Source organism: Acomys minous, assembly GCF_964271855.1.
Source record: "Acomys minous genome assembly, chromosome: 16".
NCBI lineage: Eukaryota > Metazoa > Chordata > Mammalia > Rodentia > Muridae > Acomys > Acomys minous.
This window is the reverse complement of record NC_140498.1, coordinates 68,823,926-68,838,874: the sequence shown is the minus strand read 5'-3', so window position 1 is coordinate 68,838,874 and position 14,949 is coordinate 68,823,926. Positions and strand designations below refer to the sequence as shown.

General features: G+C 50.5%; 1 protein-coding gene across 7 annotated transcripts in view; it reads right to left on the bottom strand.

Annotated features, from left to right (window-relative positions):
• Positions 1-14,949, bottom strand: part of MAD1L1 (mitotic arrest deficient 1 like 1) — a 312,878-nt gene that overhangs the window by 295,183 nt on the left and 2,746 nt on the right. For 3 of the 7 annotated variants that reach the window (XM_084761271.1, XM_084761277.1, XM_084761275.1), the window contains 3 exons: positions 11,199-11,361; positions 7,103-7,243; positions 3,711-3,890 (listed from right to left, as the gene is read on the bottom strand). In XM_084761271.1, coding sequence (XP_084617397.1) covers positions 3,711-3,890; positions 7,103-7,243; positions 11,199-11,361 — 484 coding nt within the window. Of the gene's footprint in view, positions 1-3,710; positions 3,891-7,102; positions 7,244-11,198; positions 11,362-13,593; positions 13,775-14,949 lie in introns of all 7 variants that reach the window. The other 4 variants (XM_084761273.1, XM_084761272.1, XM_084761274.1 and 1 more) reach the window with 3 other exon arrangements.

Below are 14,949 nucleotides of genomic sequence, written 5' to 3'. Positions count from 1 at the left end.
GCACAGGGCCCCGGGGGCTTGGGCAGGGCTAGGGTACATAGGCTGGGAAGGACTAAAGGAAGAAGACCCCAGCTACACAGCTGTGGGGAAGCCAGCATCCACACTGGGTACAGACTTTACAGTGTGGCTGCTCTGGGGTCACCACATTCCTGTCAGTGCCCTGTCACCCATGCTCTACAAGGAAACCTAACAAATTCACTGTTTCCCACAAGTAATTCTGGTTTGTCATTTGGATCTTAAAAGGGGAGGAGCAGGCATAGCTTGGTGCCTTTCCCCAGGGAGAAAATTCTCTCAACATTATCTTTGGCTACATAGCTAGTTTGAGGCCAGCCTGAACTACATTAATCCTTGTCTCAAAACAAAACAAGCAAGCAAGCACAGGGCTGGTGGGACAGCAGCCACTCAGAAAGGACTCACGTAAGGAGGAAGAGACGCCAACTCCAAAGATGTCAACCGACCTCCACAAACACACTCGTTCATACATCACATATGCTAGCAAGAATAAAGCACAAAAAATTAAAATAAAATTTAAAAAGCCATGTTCAAACCAGACAAGAGTCCACACACACACACCTTCAGTCCTAGCACTGGGAGCCTAAGGCTGGAGACATGCAAGTCTGAGCTTGAACTAAACAGTTCATCTGAGGACACCCTGGGCCACACAGTGAGACCATCTCAAACACAAAAGCAAAAATCAGGGGACTAGAGATTTGGTGCAGGAGGTAAAGGCACTGTCTACTTTCCTGAGGACCTGGGTTTAGTTCCCAAGAACTACACAGTGGCCCACAAGTGTCTACAGCTCCAGTCCCAGGAAACCTGATACTCTCATCTGGCCTCTGTGGCATCAGGTATGAGTATAGTATACTTAGATACAAGCAAGCAGAACACTCATTCACATAAGAAAATAAAATCTTTTTTTTTTTTTTTCAATCAGGAAATTAGGGAAAAGGCTCACTCAGTAAAGTGCTTACTACGCAAACGTGAGGACCCGAGTTCAGATCCCCAGAGCCCATGGAATAAGCTAAGTGTGTTGGCTAGTTTTTGTCAACTTTACAAAACATACAGTCATTTGCACGAGAGAACACCAAGTGGGAAAATACTTCCCCAGGCAAACCTGAGGGGAAGTCCACGGGCATTTTCTTGATTGGTGATTGATAGGGGACAGCCCAGCTCACTTGGGGTGGTGTCACCTTAAGCTTGGTAGTCCTGGGTCTTATCTATTAAGCAGGCTGAGTAAGCTATGTGGAGCAAGCCAGTAAGCAGCACTCCTCCACAGCCTCAGTCCTTGCCTCCAGGCTCTTGCCCTGACTTGTCTCCATAGTGGACAGCTACTAAGCTAAAAACCTCTTGCCTCCCCAAGTTGCTTTGGTCATAGTGTGTTGTCACAGCAATACAAACCCTGACTAAGACACTAGGTGTGGCACCATACACCTGTAATCCCAGCACTAAGGGAGCAGACAGAGAGACCCCAGGAATTGGCTGGCCAGCCAACCGAGCCAAAAGACAACTCAAGGTCTATTAAGAGACAAACCGCCCATGGAACAAAATAAGGTGGAGACTGACTAAAACAGACCCTCAACAGCAACTCTCCAAACATGCACAATGCATGTGCATCTGCATACAACATGCATGTCTACAGGAACACACACATACAAACGCAATACACACACACAGACAAAATGTTTTAAAAATCATTTAACAGTGCATACCACCTTTTAGAGGTCTCTCTGAATTCAGTAATGGACACAGGTACTAGGTGCTAACAGGGACGGCCTGCCCTCATGAAGGACAAATATCACGGGGGAAGTGTACAAATCAGCAAATGAACAGATGAATGGCAGAACTGCAGGGCAGGGGTTGGGCAGTGATATATTGGGGCACACGACTGAAAACTGCAGTGGTGGGCTTATGATTTTGGACTGTGTGACATCTAAGAGCTTCCCTAAGGAGGGGCCACAGACCCTCCCCTCCCCTTCCTGAGGGGGATGCAAGGGTCTCCTCTACCACAGAAGGGCCAAGGACCCAGGCCAGGCCTGTGCCCATGTGAAGCCAGAGCTCACTCATCTGGAAACAGATCACGGCTCCTCTCCTGCCAAGACTTGCTTTGGAAGACAGATGCGCCAACAACCTTAACATGCTCCCCGGCGCTGCAGAGGCAAAAATAACCCGCAGCCCGCTCCGAGGATCTATCAAGTGGAGAAGGTGCAGGGACAGAATACCAATGATGCCACGCGCCTGGCCCCTGGAGCTCTCAGCTGTTCCCTTCTGGCACCTGTGATCCTGAACACTACAGAAGAAGGGCAGAAGGCCTTGGGGGTGGGGGTGGGGGTCCGGATCTCTCCACACCCACACTCAGGCAACCTCCAAACCACACTAGCACCAGCTTCCCTGGACCGCGCTGCACCTGCAGCCTTCTTCAAAGGCAGTCTCTGATGCTCGGAGGACTCACTGGTAATCAAAGACATGCAAATCCACAAGCGCCTACTTACATCTTCTGGGGAAAAAAGGAAACAGGACTTCCAAAATGTTCCCTACCCATGGCAGACAAGACAGCAGTGCCATCAATACCTCTGTCACAGTGGCTGTTAACACAGCCCATCGAGTGACAGCAGCAGTCAGAGGGTCACAGAGGCCTGTCACCCTGCACCTAGTTTGCCCAAACAAAGCAACAACTGGGGAAGCTGATGGGTGCACACAGGAAGCCATGTCCCACAAGATATTGAGACACCAAAGCAATGGGCTGGCCAACTCTCGAGTTCACATGTACACCCACATGTACAAAGACCCAAGTCAGAAACGGGTCAGCTCCCTCTCGCCATCCCAGGCCACAGAGACTGAGACAGGTAGACGGTGTCCAGTTCAAAGGCAGCCTGGACAACAAAGTGAGACCTTGCCTCAAATGCAACAAAAAACACCTACGTTCAATACACTCATTAACCTTGACCCTGCTGAGTGGAAAATCAGTGTTTTTACTATGATTACAACCCCCAAAATGAAGTCACTCATGATACATGTATTTAAAATGAAGGTGCAGGCTGCAGAGATTGCTTAGTCAGCCGCGAGTTTGTCATGCAAGCACAAGAGCCTGAGTTCCAACCTCTAGACCCATGTAAAAAGCTGCTGCAGTAGTGCTTGTAATCCCAGTACTAGAGTGACAGAGACAAGCACATCCTATAGGTCGCTGGCCTGCCAGTCTAGCTTAATTGGTGAGTTTCAAGCCAGAGAGAGATCCTGTCTCAAAATACAATGTGGGAGGAGGGAGGGATGCTGGAGAGATGGCTTGGCTGTTAAGTGCATGTGCTGTGGTACAGAGGCTCCAAGTTAAATTCAAAGTACCCACATCAAGCAGCTCACAACTGCTTTTTAATTCCCATTCCAGAGGATCTGATGCCCTCTTCTGGTCTTCATGGACACCTGCATTAAATATGCACATATCCATACACTTATGTATAATGTAAAATAAAAGTAAAAGCAAGCTGAATGGCACCTGAGGAAAAATAGCCAAGGTTGGTCTCTGGCCTCCACAGGCATATGCACGCACACACATGTACCCACCCACATGTGCGCATGCACACACACCAACAGATGGAAAAATAAAAAGATGTCTTGCTGTACCATGATGAACCATGGGTACATTCACTCTTCTTCTCTTTGAAGGCAGCCATCTGTACCAGGGTGAGTCTAGGTCCCCGGTCTGGGCCTGCGCTCACCTCCCTGGCAGCAGCCAGGCCATCCTCGCGTTCCCGAAGCTGCAGGCTGGCAGCATCCAGGTTCTGCTTGCACAGCCGGTGGCGCTCCAGCTGCTCCCGCATCTTCTCTTCCGCTGCGGCCTCGCGCTCCTGGAGTTGTCGAATGCGTGCCAGGAGCTCCTGGTTGCGATCCACCTCACGCTGTGGACAAGGAAGGGCTTGGTTTGGGAGTGTGGTAACAGAGGAGCCAGGCAGGCCTACCTGTCACAAAAGGACAGAGCCAGGAGCAGACAAGAGACCCAGGTGCCAGGGCTCCTGGTGCGGCAGCACGGTGACTCCCGCTCTGAGAAGCAATTGGCATGGAGCACACTACACACTCGTCACACAGTCTGCTCACCGCCGCCCTCCTTGCAAGAGGAGATAAAGCATGGAAAATCTACAATTCAGACTTGACCTTGGAATGAAGCTGAGCTTCTGCAGCGCCAGCAGATCTTGTCTGGCCATGCTCAGGCTGTCATTAAAATGCGCTGAGACTCCCCACGGAGAAGATGACTACAGCCAGGAAGGGACACGGACAGCCGACTGCAAGCAGGACCATTACTGTCCCAGGTGTCCATCACACACACCTTCAGGGCCACCAGACTAATCTCCAGGAGAGCTGTGTGGCCCAGAGAGGTGGAGACAGTTCTGAGGGTCAGTCACACACCTCATGACTCCCACCACAGGGACATGAGGCTTATGTCAGCCTTGGACTTCTCTAGCTGAGTCTGGGGAGGACAAGGCTGAGAATGGTCACTCTACCCTCAGCAGAAACCACCCACCCCAGCTCCCACTAAGATCCGCCAGGAACTTAGCAGCCAGTCCTACTCAATGAAGCAGATGTCACCAGTGTCTAAAACAGTGCATCTCCAACCAAGGCAGCTCAAATACACACACACAGGGCTGCAGCCTCTATCCAAGGCAGGCTCAATGCATGTACACAGGGCTGCAGCCACTAGCCAAGAAAGGCCCAATGCACACACACAGTGCTGCAGACCCTAGAGAGAAGGAAGGCTGAACACACCCTGAAAGGACTCAAGAGAATAGCAACTACAAGTGCAGCCTTTAAAAAGCAGGAAGACCCTTCTGCAAGTCCAAGAGGCCTGCTCTATGACTGAGACAGGGAGGGAAGGAGGAATGGGTAGGGGGGGTGAGAGAGGGAGGGGAAAGAGGGATAGATCAGAGTGCTGCCAGAGCCAGGAAGCACTCTCCTGATGCCGCCAAGCCACTACAGAAAGGGAATCAGACAGGCCCTCAGACCTTCCGTCTCACCCCCTAGTACCTCAAGGTGGGAGAGACACCTGACCTGTTTTATCTACCCACCATTAAATAAAAGTTGTCCCAGAAAAGCCATTGTAAATGTCAACACGCCAAGGGACAGTCTGACAACTGGAAGGCCTCATGGCTCACTCCACCCCTTAGAGTGTCTCTGAGCAGGACGAAGAAGGACAGGCCTCTGAGAAGGGAGCTGAGAGTCAGAAGGCCTAGTACTGCTGCACCCTGTTTCTCCCCAAGAGAGACCCTCACTCACTTAAATGTCTTCCGTGCCCATGAGGTCAAATCAGCGCTGCACACTGGAGACCCATGGCAGCAGGCAGGTCTGCCCTTGAGGGCCACCAGCAAAGTGCAAGGGCCCTGGAGGGAAAGATCTACTTGTTAAGGTTAATCTTGTCAACTTGGCCTAGAAGACACAGGGATGTCTATGAAGATGTTTCCACAGAGGGTCTACATGAGGCACGACCCTGAAACAGGCAGCCTGATCCCAGTCTGGGTTCTCAGACTAATTTTAAAAAAGAGAGAGAGACACCAGGTATGGTGGCACACACCTTTAATTCCAGCACTTGGGAGGCAGAGACAGGCGGACCACTGTGAGTTCAAGGCCAGCCTGGTCTACAAAATGAGTCTAGGACAGCCAAGGCTACACAGAGAAACCCTGTCTCAAAAAACAAAACAAGACAAAAAAAAGCCCAGCATCAGCATCTACCTCTGTCTGTGTCCTGATCATGGATGTGATGTGAGCAAACACCTCATGCTCCTGCTGCCATGGCTTCCACCATGATGGACTGTGCACCCTAGAACTGTGAGCCACAATCAACTAGGGCCACACATGCCAGACTTATATTAACCCAACCAGCAGCACACCAAGGAAGATGCCAGCCATTCCCACCAGCACAAGAAAAACTGTGATGGGCCCATCAAAGAAGAATAGAGCAGGTGGCCATTACAGGGTCATGGTGGCACTTATATACTGATCAGAATCCTAGAAGGCCCCAGCAAAGCCAGTAGTAAAACTGAGGCAGGGGCTAGGAGTATGGCTCAGCCGCTAACGCTTGCTTAGGAAGCCTGAGGACTTCAGTTTCATCCCCAAAACCCACATATAAAGTCAAGAGTATAAGGGCTGGGGAGATGTCTCAGAGGTTAAAAGTACTGGCTGCTCTTCCAAAGGTCCTGAGTTTAATTCCAGCAACCACATAGTGGCTCACAGCCATCTATAATGAGATCTGGTACCCTCTTCTGGTGTGCAGGTGTACATGCAGGCAGAATACTGTATACATAATCAATAAATTAATCTTTTTAAAAAATCGAGTATGACAGGCGTGGTGGCGCATGCCTTTAATCCCAGCACTCGGGAGGCAGAGGCAGGTGGATCTCTGTGAGTCTGAGGCCAGCCTGGTCTACAAAGTGAGTCTAGGATAACTGGGGCTGTTACACAGTGGGGGAGGGGGGGAGTCAAGAGTACAATGATACATGTATTTAATCTTAGCTGTGGGGAGGCAGAGAAAGGAGGGTCTCTCAGGCTCACTAGCCAATAGCCTAGAAGAGACCTTGTCCCAAAGGAGATGGGTGACATTCCTAAGGATGACAGCAAGGTTTCCCTATAGCCTTTACATGCATGCGCACCCACACCAACACACACACAAATAGTAAATTAGTTTCTTGTACTGTACATCTCCAAGTCATGGGGCTGCACTGCCCAGTTGCCCACCCCCATTACAGGGGCACTTTCATGAGGCTCTGGAAAGACCCAACATAGCCCCCAAAACTCTGCAAGCCTGCAACTTCCTGAGCCTATCCCCCAACCCTACCCCAGCACCCAGTATTTCTTCCAGCTCTACACTGCAATTCTTCTGGAAAGAAGTGTAAACAAAGGCCAGTCGAAGGCAGGTCTGCCCACACTATAGGATCACAGCAAAGACACAGCAAAGAGCCCCCTCTGAAAAACGTCTCCAAATCAAGCCACCCTTCTCCAACCTGCTAGCATCAGGTGACCACAGAGGAATGCCCTGGTGCCTCTGACCCCACCATCTGGATCCTATGATAGTCGACAAATGATGGCACATAGCCCTTTGCCTCCTGGGGCTGACTGGACCCACCTCGTAGTTCCTGGCACTGGTGCTGGCCGCTCTTTCCAGCTCCACTCGAGCCCTCTTGTGGCTCAGCTCCATCTGCATCTTCTCCCGCTCCACCTGGATGAGGTAGGACTTCGAACGGATCTGCTCTGCTCTTTCTTCCAGCTGAGCAGTTGGTACCCAAAGAGAAAAGAGAAGGCTCAGTGGTCACAGCAAACAAGGCAAACTGACAACCTCCAAGGCCAGCACTCAAAAGGCTGAGGAAAGAAGACTGCTGCATAGCAAGATCCTGCCTCAAAAAAGAAGGAAGGGGCCGGGCGTGGTGGCACACGCCTTTAATCCCAGCACTCGGGAGACAGAGGCAGGCGAATCGCTGTGAGTTCGAGGCCAGCCTGATCTAGAAAGAGAGTCCAAGACAGCCAAGGCTACCTAGAGAAACCCTATCTTGCAAAACCAAAAAAAAAAAAAAAAAAAAAAAAAAAAAGAAGGAAGGAAGGAAGGGAGGGAGGGAAGGAGGGCGGGAAGGAAAATGTCTGAACTCTGAGCACACTGTCCTAGCAAGGCACTGTCCTAAGCCTGAACTCCTATTTGGAAATGAGCGGGAGGTAGCAAGATTACAAAGGAAGAGGCTCTAGGGTCAGTCGGAAAGTTCTTGCTGCATACAAGGAGGTAACTAACTGTCAACCAGACAGGATCTGAGACCTGGAGATGGGCCTCTGAGCATGTCTGCAGAGGGTCAGCCTGAGCTGAGGCAGGAAGATCTGCCCACTGCGGGCAGCACCACTTCCTATGTGGGATCCCGCACTAAGTGGAAAAAGAGCTGAACAGCAGCATGAGTTCATCGCTCTGTTTCCTGATGTGGATGTGATGTGACCAGCTTGCTCCAAGCTCCTGCTGCCTTGACTTCTCCACCCTTGACCTTCAACAAAATAAACCCTTTCTTCTTCCTTACGTTGCTTTTGTCAGGGAATTTCATTATGGCAACAGGAAAAAATAACTAAGACACCACGAGTGTGAATACCTAAGTTCAGATCCTCATTACCCACGAAAAAGAAAAAGGCCATATGCCTGGCATACAGATAATTGCTCAGTCGGTAGAACATGGGACTCTTAATCTCAGGGTCATGAGTTCGAGCCCCACATTGGGCGCCAATTTGTTGCAACTATCTGTATGGCCTAAGAAGCCAATAACAGATACAATGAGACTGTGGTGTATTTTAAAGCTGCAAGCACTATGCCAGGCAGAATCTAAACTACTACTAATTTACTAGTAAACTAAAATAAACTACTCTAATCCTATGTCCTCATAACTTACATATATCCCCATCACTTGCCGATCTGATCCTCCTTGGGCGGCTTCTCTCCACCAACTGTCAACTCTCTCCTCCCAGCTTCCACCCCCAACTCCAAACTGTCAACTCTCTCACTCCAGCTCTCCCCTCTTGGAAGCCTCGCCTTCCACTTCCTGTCCTTCTGCTCAGCTGATTGGCTAAACAGCACTTTATTGACAACTGCTACATTCACTCAAGGCATTCCTCCACATATTGAACCAACATTTCATCTAGACACATGCACTTTAAACTCATACCCACAGACTCGGACAGTAGCTCCCCACAGAGGGCAACACTGTCCCAGGGAACATTTGTGACTGTCTAGACTCTAGAGGCATTCCAACTGCCACAAGGCATTAGAGGTGTGTATGCAGCTGACACTAGTGGGTAGAAGCCAGGGACTCGGCTATGGACGACACACACCACAGAACTATCAAGACTGCCTATGCTGAGGCCAAGCCTCCCACATGCCTCCACCTGTGCATGTGGGGTATGTATGCATGTGTGGTGTGTATATGTGTTCATGTGGATGGGCATATATGAGTATGCCTGGAGGTCAGAGGTCAACTTTGGGCATTTTCCTGGATCACTTCTACCTTAGGGTCATTCACTAAACCCAGAGCTCATCCGTTCCTCTAGGGTGGCTGGCCAATGAGCTCCCAAGACCCTCCTGTCTCTACCTGCTGCCCCCTCTAAGCAATGTGCTTACAGACACATCACCTACTGGATGTTTACTTGGGAGCTGGAGATGTGACCTCAGGTCCTTATGTTTACACAGCCAGCACTCCACCCATGTCCTTAGGCCACAGTGTCTTTGTTCTATCTCACCTCACCTCCACTCCCACCTGCTGGCAGGAGGTGTGAAGCCCCTTCCCACCCCATCTCACCTCCACTCCCACCTGCTGACAGGAGGTGTGAAGTCCCTTCCTGCCCCAGGGCTCTGTTTTAGTGGCAAGGTCTTGCTATGTAGCCTGGCTGGCCTCAAACTCACAGCAGCCCTGCCTCCATCCCCCAAGTATCCCATGCCCAGCTCCAGTCCTGTGCCTCAGCAAGCTGGAGCTCCTGCAGAGGACACAGCCAGCCTAGGGAAGGAGCGTCACACGACACCTAGGACCTCAGACACCCTGACCCACATCTTCCTTCTGCTGGAACCCCTCCATAACACTCGCGTGCACGCAGTGGGCCAGAGTGCATGGCAAATGCTGCCAGCCAAAACAAGGGCAGGAAGAGGAGAGGTGGGCAGTGGTGGTACACATCTTTAATCCCAGCACCAGGAAGGCAGAGGGGGAGGCCAGCCTGGTCTACAGAGTAAGTCAGCAAAGACTACACAGAGAACCTTATCTCAAATAACCAAAGCAAAAGAACTAATAATAATAAATCTAAAACAAATAAAGAGGCTTGGCAAGCACACATTCAGCCTTCTTCATCTCCAGATGCCCTGGACCAGCTCTGACCTGCCATCTTCTCATTTTTCTAGTGATCAGACTCATCTACCACCTGTTGGCAGCATCTTCAGAAGAAAAAGGCTTAAAGCTGAGGATGTAGGGACATTTGTGTTATCAGAGAGGATCCAGGCATGGGATATATATATACATGCAGGCAAATCACTAACTCACATAAAATAAAACAAATCTAAAAAAATTTTTCAATAAAATAAAGCTGTAGCTCAGCAGTAGAAAGCTTGTGGGTTCAATACCCAGTGCTACAGAGAAAGGGGGAGAGGAGGGGGATGATTTAATACCCAAAAGACCTACTCTCAAGATGACAATGCTTGCCACCAAAAAGCTGAGTGCAGGCTAGTGCTGTGACAAACAGCGATTCAGTCAACAAACCAAAGCTCACAAACACTGTCCACTTCACTGGGCGGTAAATGAGCATCACAGAGCTCCCAGAACAAAGGAAGCTCCCAGCTCAATACAGAACAGCTCTGGCCAGAGCAGAGGGAGGGCAGGAGAGAAAGGTAAGCAAGGAAGCCCAGGAGCAGCCTGGTGTGCTGACAGGGCCAGACAAGCAAAAACATCAAGGCTCTCCTTCGGCCCAGAAGCCCTAACCACGCCTGCGGCTGAGGCATTCAGGAGCTGTGGTTGTCTTCACAGGAGCAGTGCCAGGGATTAGGATGGAGTAAAATAGGACTCCAAATTACAGTTAACTTCTGCCAGCAAAAGTCACCCTCTGGGGGACTGGGGGGGGGGGGGGGGGCAGGCGGAACACAAAGGCTTTTGTGTGCAGAGACAGGCAGAACTTGGTGTGTTCGAGGCCACCCTGGTCTGCATAGTGAGTTCCAGAACAGCCAGGACTACATAGTGAGACCCTGTCTCAAAAAATAAACAAATAAAAAAGATATATAGATGATAAATAGATAGATAGATTAAAAAAATAAACAAATAAATAAGATATATAGATGATACATAGATAGATAGAAAAAATAAACAAATAAATAAGATATATAGATGATACACAGATAGATAGATAGATAGATAGATAGATAGATAGACAGACAGACAGACAGACAGACAGATGATAGAGCAAGTGCCCTAGAGATGACTCCGTTAGTAAAGTCTGTGTCTCCAAGTGTGAGACCCCGAGTTCAGTCTCCAGGGGCAAGCAAGGCAGCCTCTACCCAGCATGCTCAGGATAGGCCCTGGTCTCCAGGTCCTGCTCAAGTGCCATCAGGACATGTATCTGGCCTTCAGGCGGAGCTCACACAGACCCAATCTCACTACACAGAGCTTGAGTGGGCCGCGCGCCGGCCAAGTGTATACTGGAGACCCACCCGGCAGGCCACTCACCTGCATGTTCTGCTCATACTGCAGCTGTAGGGACCCTGACGCAGAGGTGGACACATCTAGGCCTGATCCTCCCTCTACTCGCTGAGAAATGAAGTTGTTCAGAGACCTCAGGGTGGACAGGACTGTGGTGTTCTCTCCGAAATCCTCCATGGTCACGCTCCTTCTGGAGAGAAAGGTAAGCTTAGAGGCAGCCTTCCCACACGCTATCTGCCAACAAGGCCTACGCCTAAGACCCTTATGGAGTCAACCAGGTTTTCAACATTAACTTTGAGCCAATACTGCCAATGTCGTGGAGAGGAAATGAGGCCTGTGATCAGCTGGTAGAGGCAGGAAGATCAGAAGTTCAAGGCCAGCCTCAGCACTCAGACAGAGGCAGGAAGAGCTCTGCACATTCAAGGCCTGTTTAGCAAGTTCCAGGACAGCCAGGGCTGCATACAAAGACCCTATCTCAAAAACAAAGGGGGGGGAGTAAAAGAAGACTCAGGGGTCACAGTGTTTTCCCCTCTTGCAGAGGACCTACATTCAATTTCCAGTACTCACGCCAGCCTGTAGTTCCAGTTCCGGAGCACCCTCTGCCCTCTTCTGGCCTCCCTAAGCATTGCACTCATACACAGACACATTTTTAGAAATTAAAAATAAACTTAAAAGCAGGGCAAGTGAGATGACTCAGTGGGTAAATGCAGTGACAACCGAAGCCTGATGACCTGAGCTCTGTCCCCTGAGCCCACAGAAAGGCAGCACCACCATCCTTTACTCGCCCCACGGCACCCATGGGCCTACAGTAGAAACACCTGGGCTTGACTCCCCAGAAACCTACGCATGGTGGCATCTCTAATGCCAACACCCCTACTGCAAGATGCAGGCAAAATAATCCTCTGGTGCTCACAGGCCACACACACACACACACACACACACACACACACACACCCTAAATCCTCAACTCCAAGCCCCCATCTGAGGGCTGGTCCACACACCACACAGGCTGACATTAACCTCTGAGGAGGTGCTCAGAGGCCCAGGGATACACCCCCCCCCCCCCAAAGCCACACTCACCACAAATGTGGCCTCTGGGAATCAGAAACGAGCATGGAAAAGTCAGGTGACAGTGGCCCCAGCAATGTTGTTCCCAGCAATGCTGCTCAATGCTCCCAACTGGGTCTCACATAAAGAGGGGTCCTGCAGGTTCCTAGCACCTACACTTGCTAAGGCTCACCTTCCTCCCCCATAAACCCACTTGAGCCATAACCCAGCTTGGAAGAGTCAGAAGGGCAATACAGAATGGTGCCACTACCACCACTCTCTGGGAGCCTCCGCCTGCTGGTGCACTTCCACACACCCGCTCGGTCCCTGGCACATGGCAACCCCAGCTTCTTACAGAGTGGGTTTTGGTTTTTTACTTTTTTCTCTCTCTTTTAAGATTTTGTGGGCGGGTTGCTTGTTCGGTTGTTTTGTATTAAGATAATCTCTCACTCTATAACCCTAGTTTGCCTGGAACTCACTATGTAGAACAGACTGGCCTCAAACACATACAGAGCCTAGACTAAAATAGGCATGCACTACCACACCCGGTACCTTTTTTTTTTTTTTAAGACTTGATCTTGCTATCTGGCCCAGGTTGGCCTGACACTGTGATTTCAACCTCTAGGAGTCAGGCTGCTACACAGTCAGCAAAAACACCAGTTCAAACTTCACCCCAACCTTCCAGACCCCGGAGGGGGAGAATGGGAGATAGACAGGATCCCAACTTTCTGGCTAGCCTGTGATCCGAGAGTTGAGCAAACACTGTCCTTTGGTCCCCAGCCAAGTCACAGCTGGGAAAACTAAAGGAGTGCAGCCTGGTGCCGCAGGCCTGTCATCCCAGACACTCAGGAAGCATGAGCCTAAGTTCAAGGCTCACCTAGGCAACTTAGTGAGACCTGGTCTCAAAAAGTTAAGAAGGTAAGCCAGGCATGGTGGCGCACACCTTTAATCCAAGCACTCCAGAAGCAGAGGCAGGTGTATTGCTGTGAGTTCGAGGCCAGTCTGGTCTACAAAGCGAGTCCAGGACAGCCAAGGCTACACAGAGAAACCCTGTCTCAAAAAACCAAAAGGAAAAAAAAAAGTTAAGAGGGCTCAGGATATAGTGCCTGAAGTCCTTATTATGACCCAAAAAGAAAAAAACACAACATAACCCTTGACCATCCTAATCTTCAGCCTGAGCCAGAGTGCTCAGGCTGAAGAAACAAGACAAGGAGCAGGCAACTGGGCAGTACCAGAGGTTTATGAGGAAAGCACCTGCTGGGGGGAGCGGGCTCCAATAAATACCAGAGCTCAGGGTGCACTTCCACACCGCGACCTTATAGACTGGGGCTACGAAGAGCATCAGGCTGCTGGGTACTGAAAAAGTAATACCTACTTCTGGCGTGGAGCACAGCAGTGAAGGGAGCGGCTACTGGGGTGTTGGACTCAGGGTGCAGAGCTCTTTGGCCCCAACACCTCTCCGTGTCTATGAGCCAGTTGTGGTGGGGCACGCCTCTTATCTCAGCATTGTCTACATGGTGAGTTCTAGGTGGCCAATGTTACAAGAGAGACCCCACCTGAAAAAAACAAAACAGAAAATAGAGAGAATAAGGAGGAGGCCGGTGGACTGGGAGCCAGTCAAGCACGCCCAGTGAGAAAGCAGCTGATGGCAGGAGGCTAAAGGGACGTGGACAGCAGTGAGAGGAGACTTTTGTTTTGCTTTGTTTTTGTTTTTCGAGACAGGGTTTCTCTGTGTAGCCTTGGCTATCCTAGACTCGCTTTGTAGACCAGGCTGGCCTGGAACTCACAGCGATCCGCCTGCCTCTGCCTCCCGAGTACTGGCATTAAAGGTGTGCGCCACCATGCCTGGCTTGAGAGGGGATTCTTACACTGTGCACCTCAACATCTGAAAGGGGGGATACTTTAAGAGCAATGCTATTATGACTGTGCAGAAGAGAGTGTGAGGGTAAAGTTACAGAGAGGAAGAGATTCCCAGGAAGGAAGCCTGAGAAGTGAGAGTGGTCGGGGCCCCACCCCACCCCTGCAGGGCAGAGGACAAGGCTGGGGCCTGCAGGAAAGGTGGGTTAATAGCCAGAAGAGGTTTATGTGGCTGAGCTGGAGACACGCAACAACATCGTGCCCTGGGCTTGCCAAGGGAACAGCTAGTGGGTAGAGAATGGGACAGCCTGTGGTTCTTTTCAGCCCAGTAGCTGGAACAGGCCAGGGAGGGAGTCACTGGTGTAGGCGAGATGGAGATTTAAGCGTTGATCCAGGCTGGGGGATGGCAAGACAGCGGCATTCCCATGGGCACGGAGACAAGGGAGGCAAAGGGAGACACCCAGATGAGGGCCACAGGCAGCATCCAGCTGCCAGACTGAGGACAGGAGCTGGGAAAAATAGAAAACTGGAGAATGCAGACAATCAAGAAACACATGTGGGCTGGAGAGGTGGCTCAGCAGTGTAGAGCACTGGCTGCTCTTCCAGAGGTCCTGAGTTCAATTCCCAGCAACCACACATTATAGATAGCTCATACCCATCTATAATGAAATCTGGTGCCCTCTTCTGGCCTGTATGTGTACATGCAGATAGAGCATTCATATGCATTAAAAAGGAAAAGAAACAGGCGTGCCAAGGCTTTTGAGTGATAGATGGCATCTAGCCAGGAGGTAAGGGGAGGGGACAATGTAGGGATGCTGTGGCCCTGATGATCGCTGCTATTCTTGGTTTGGCATAATGGAACTGGTGTGGGATG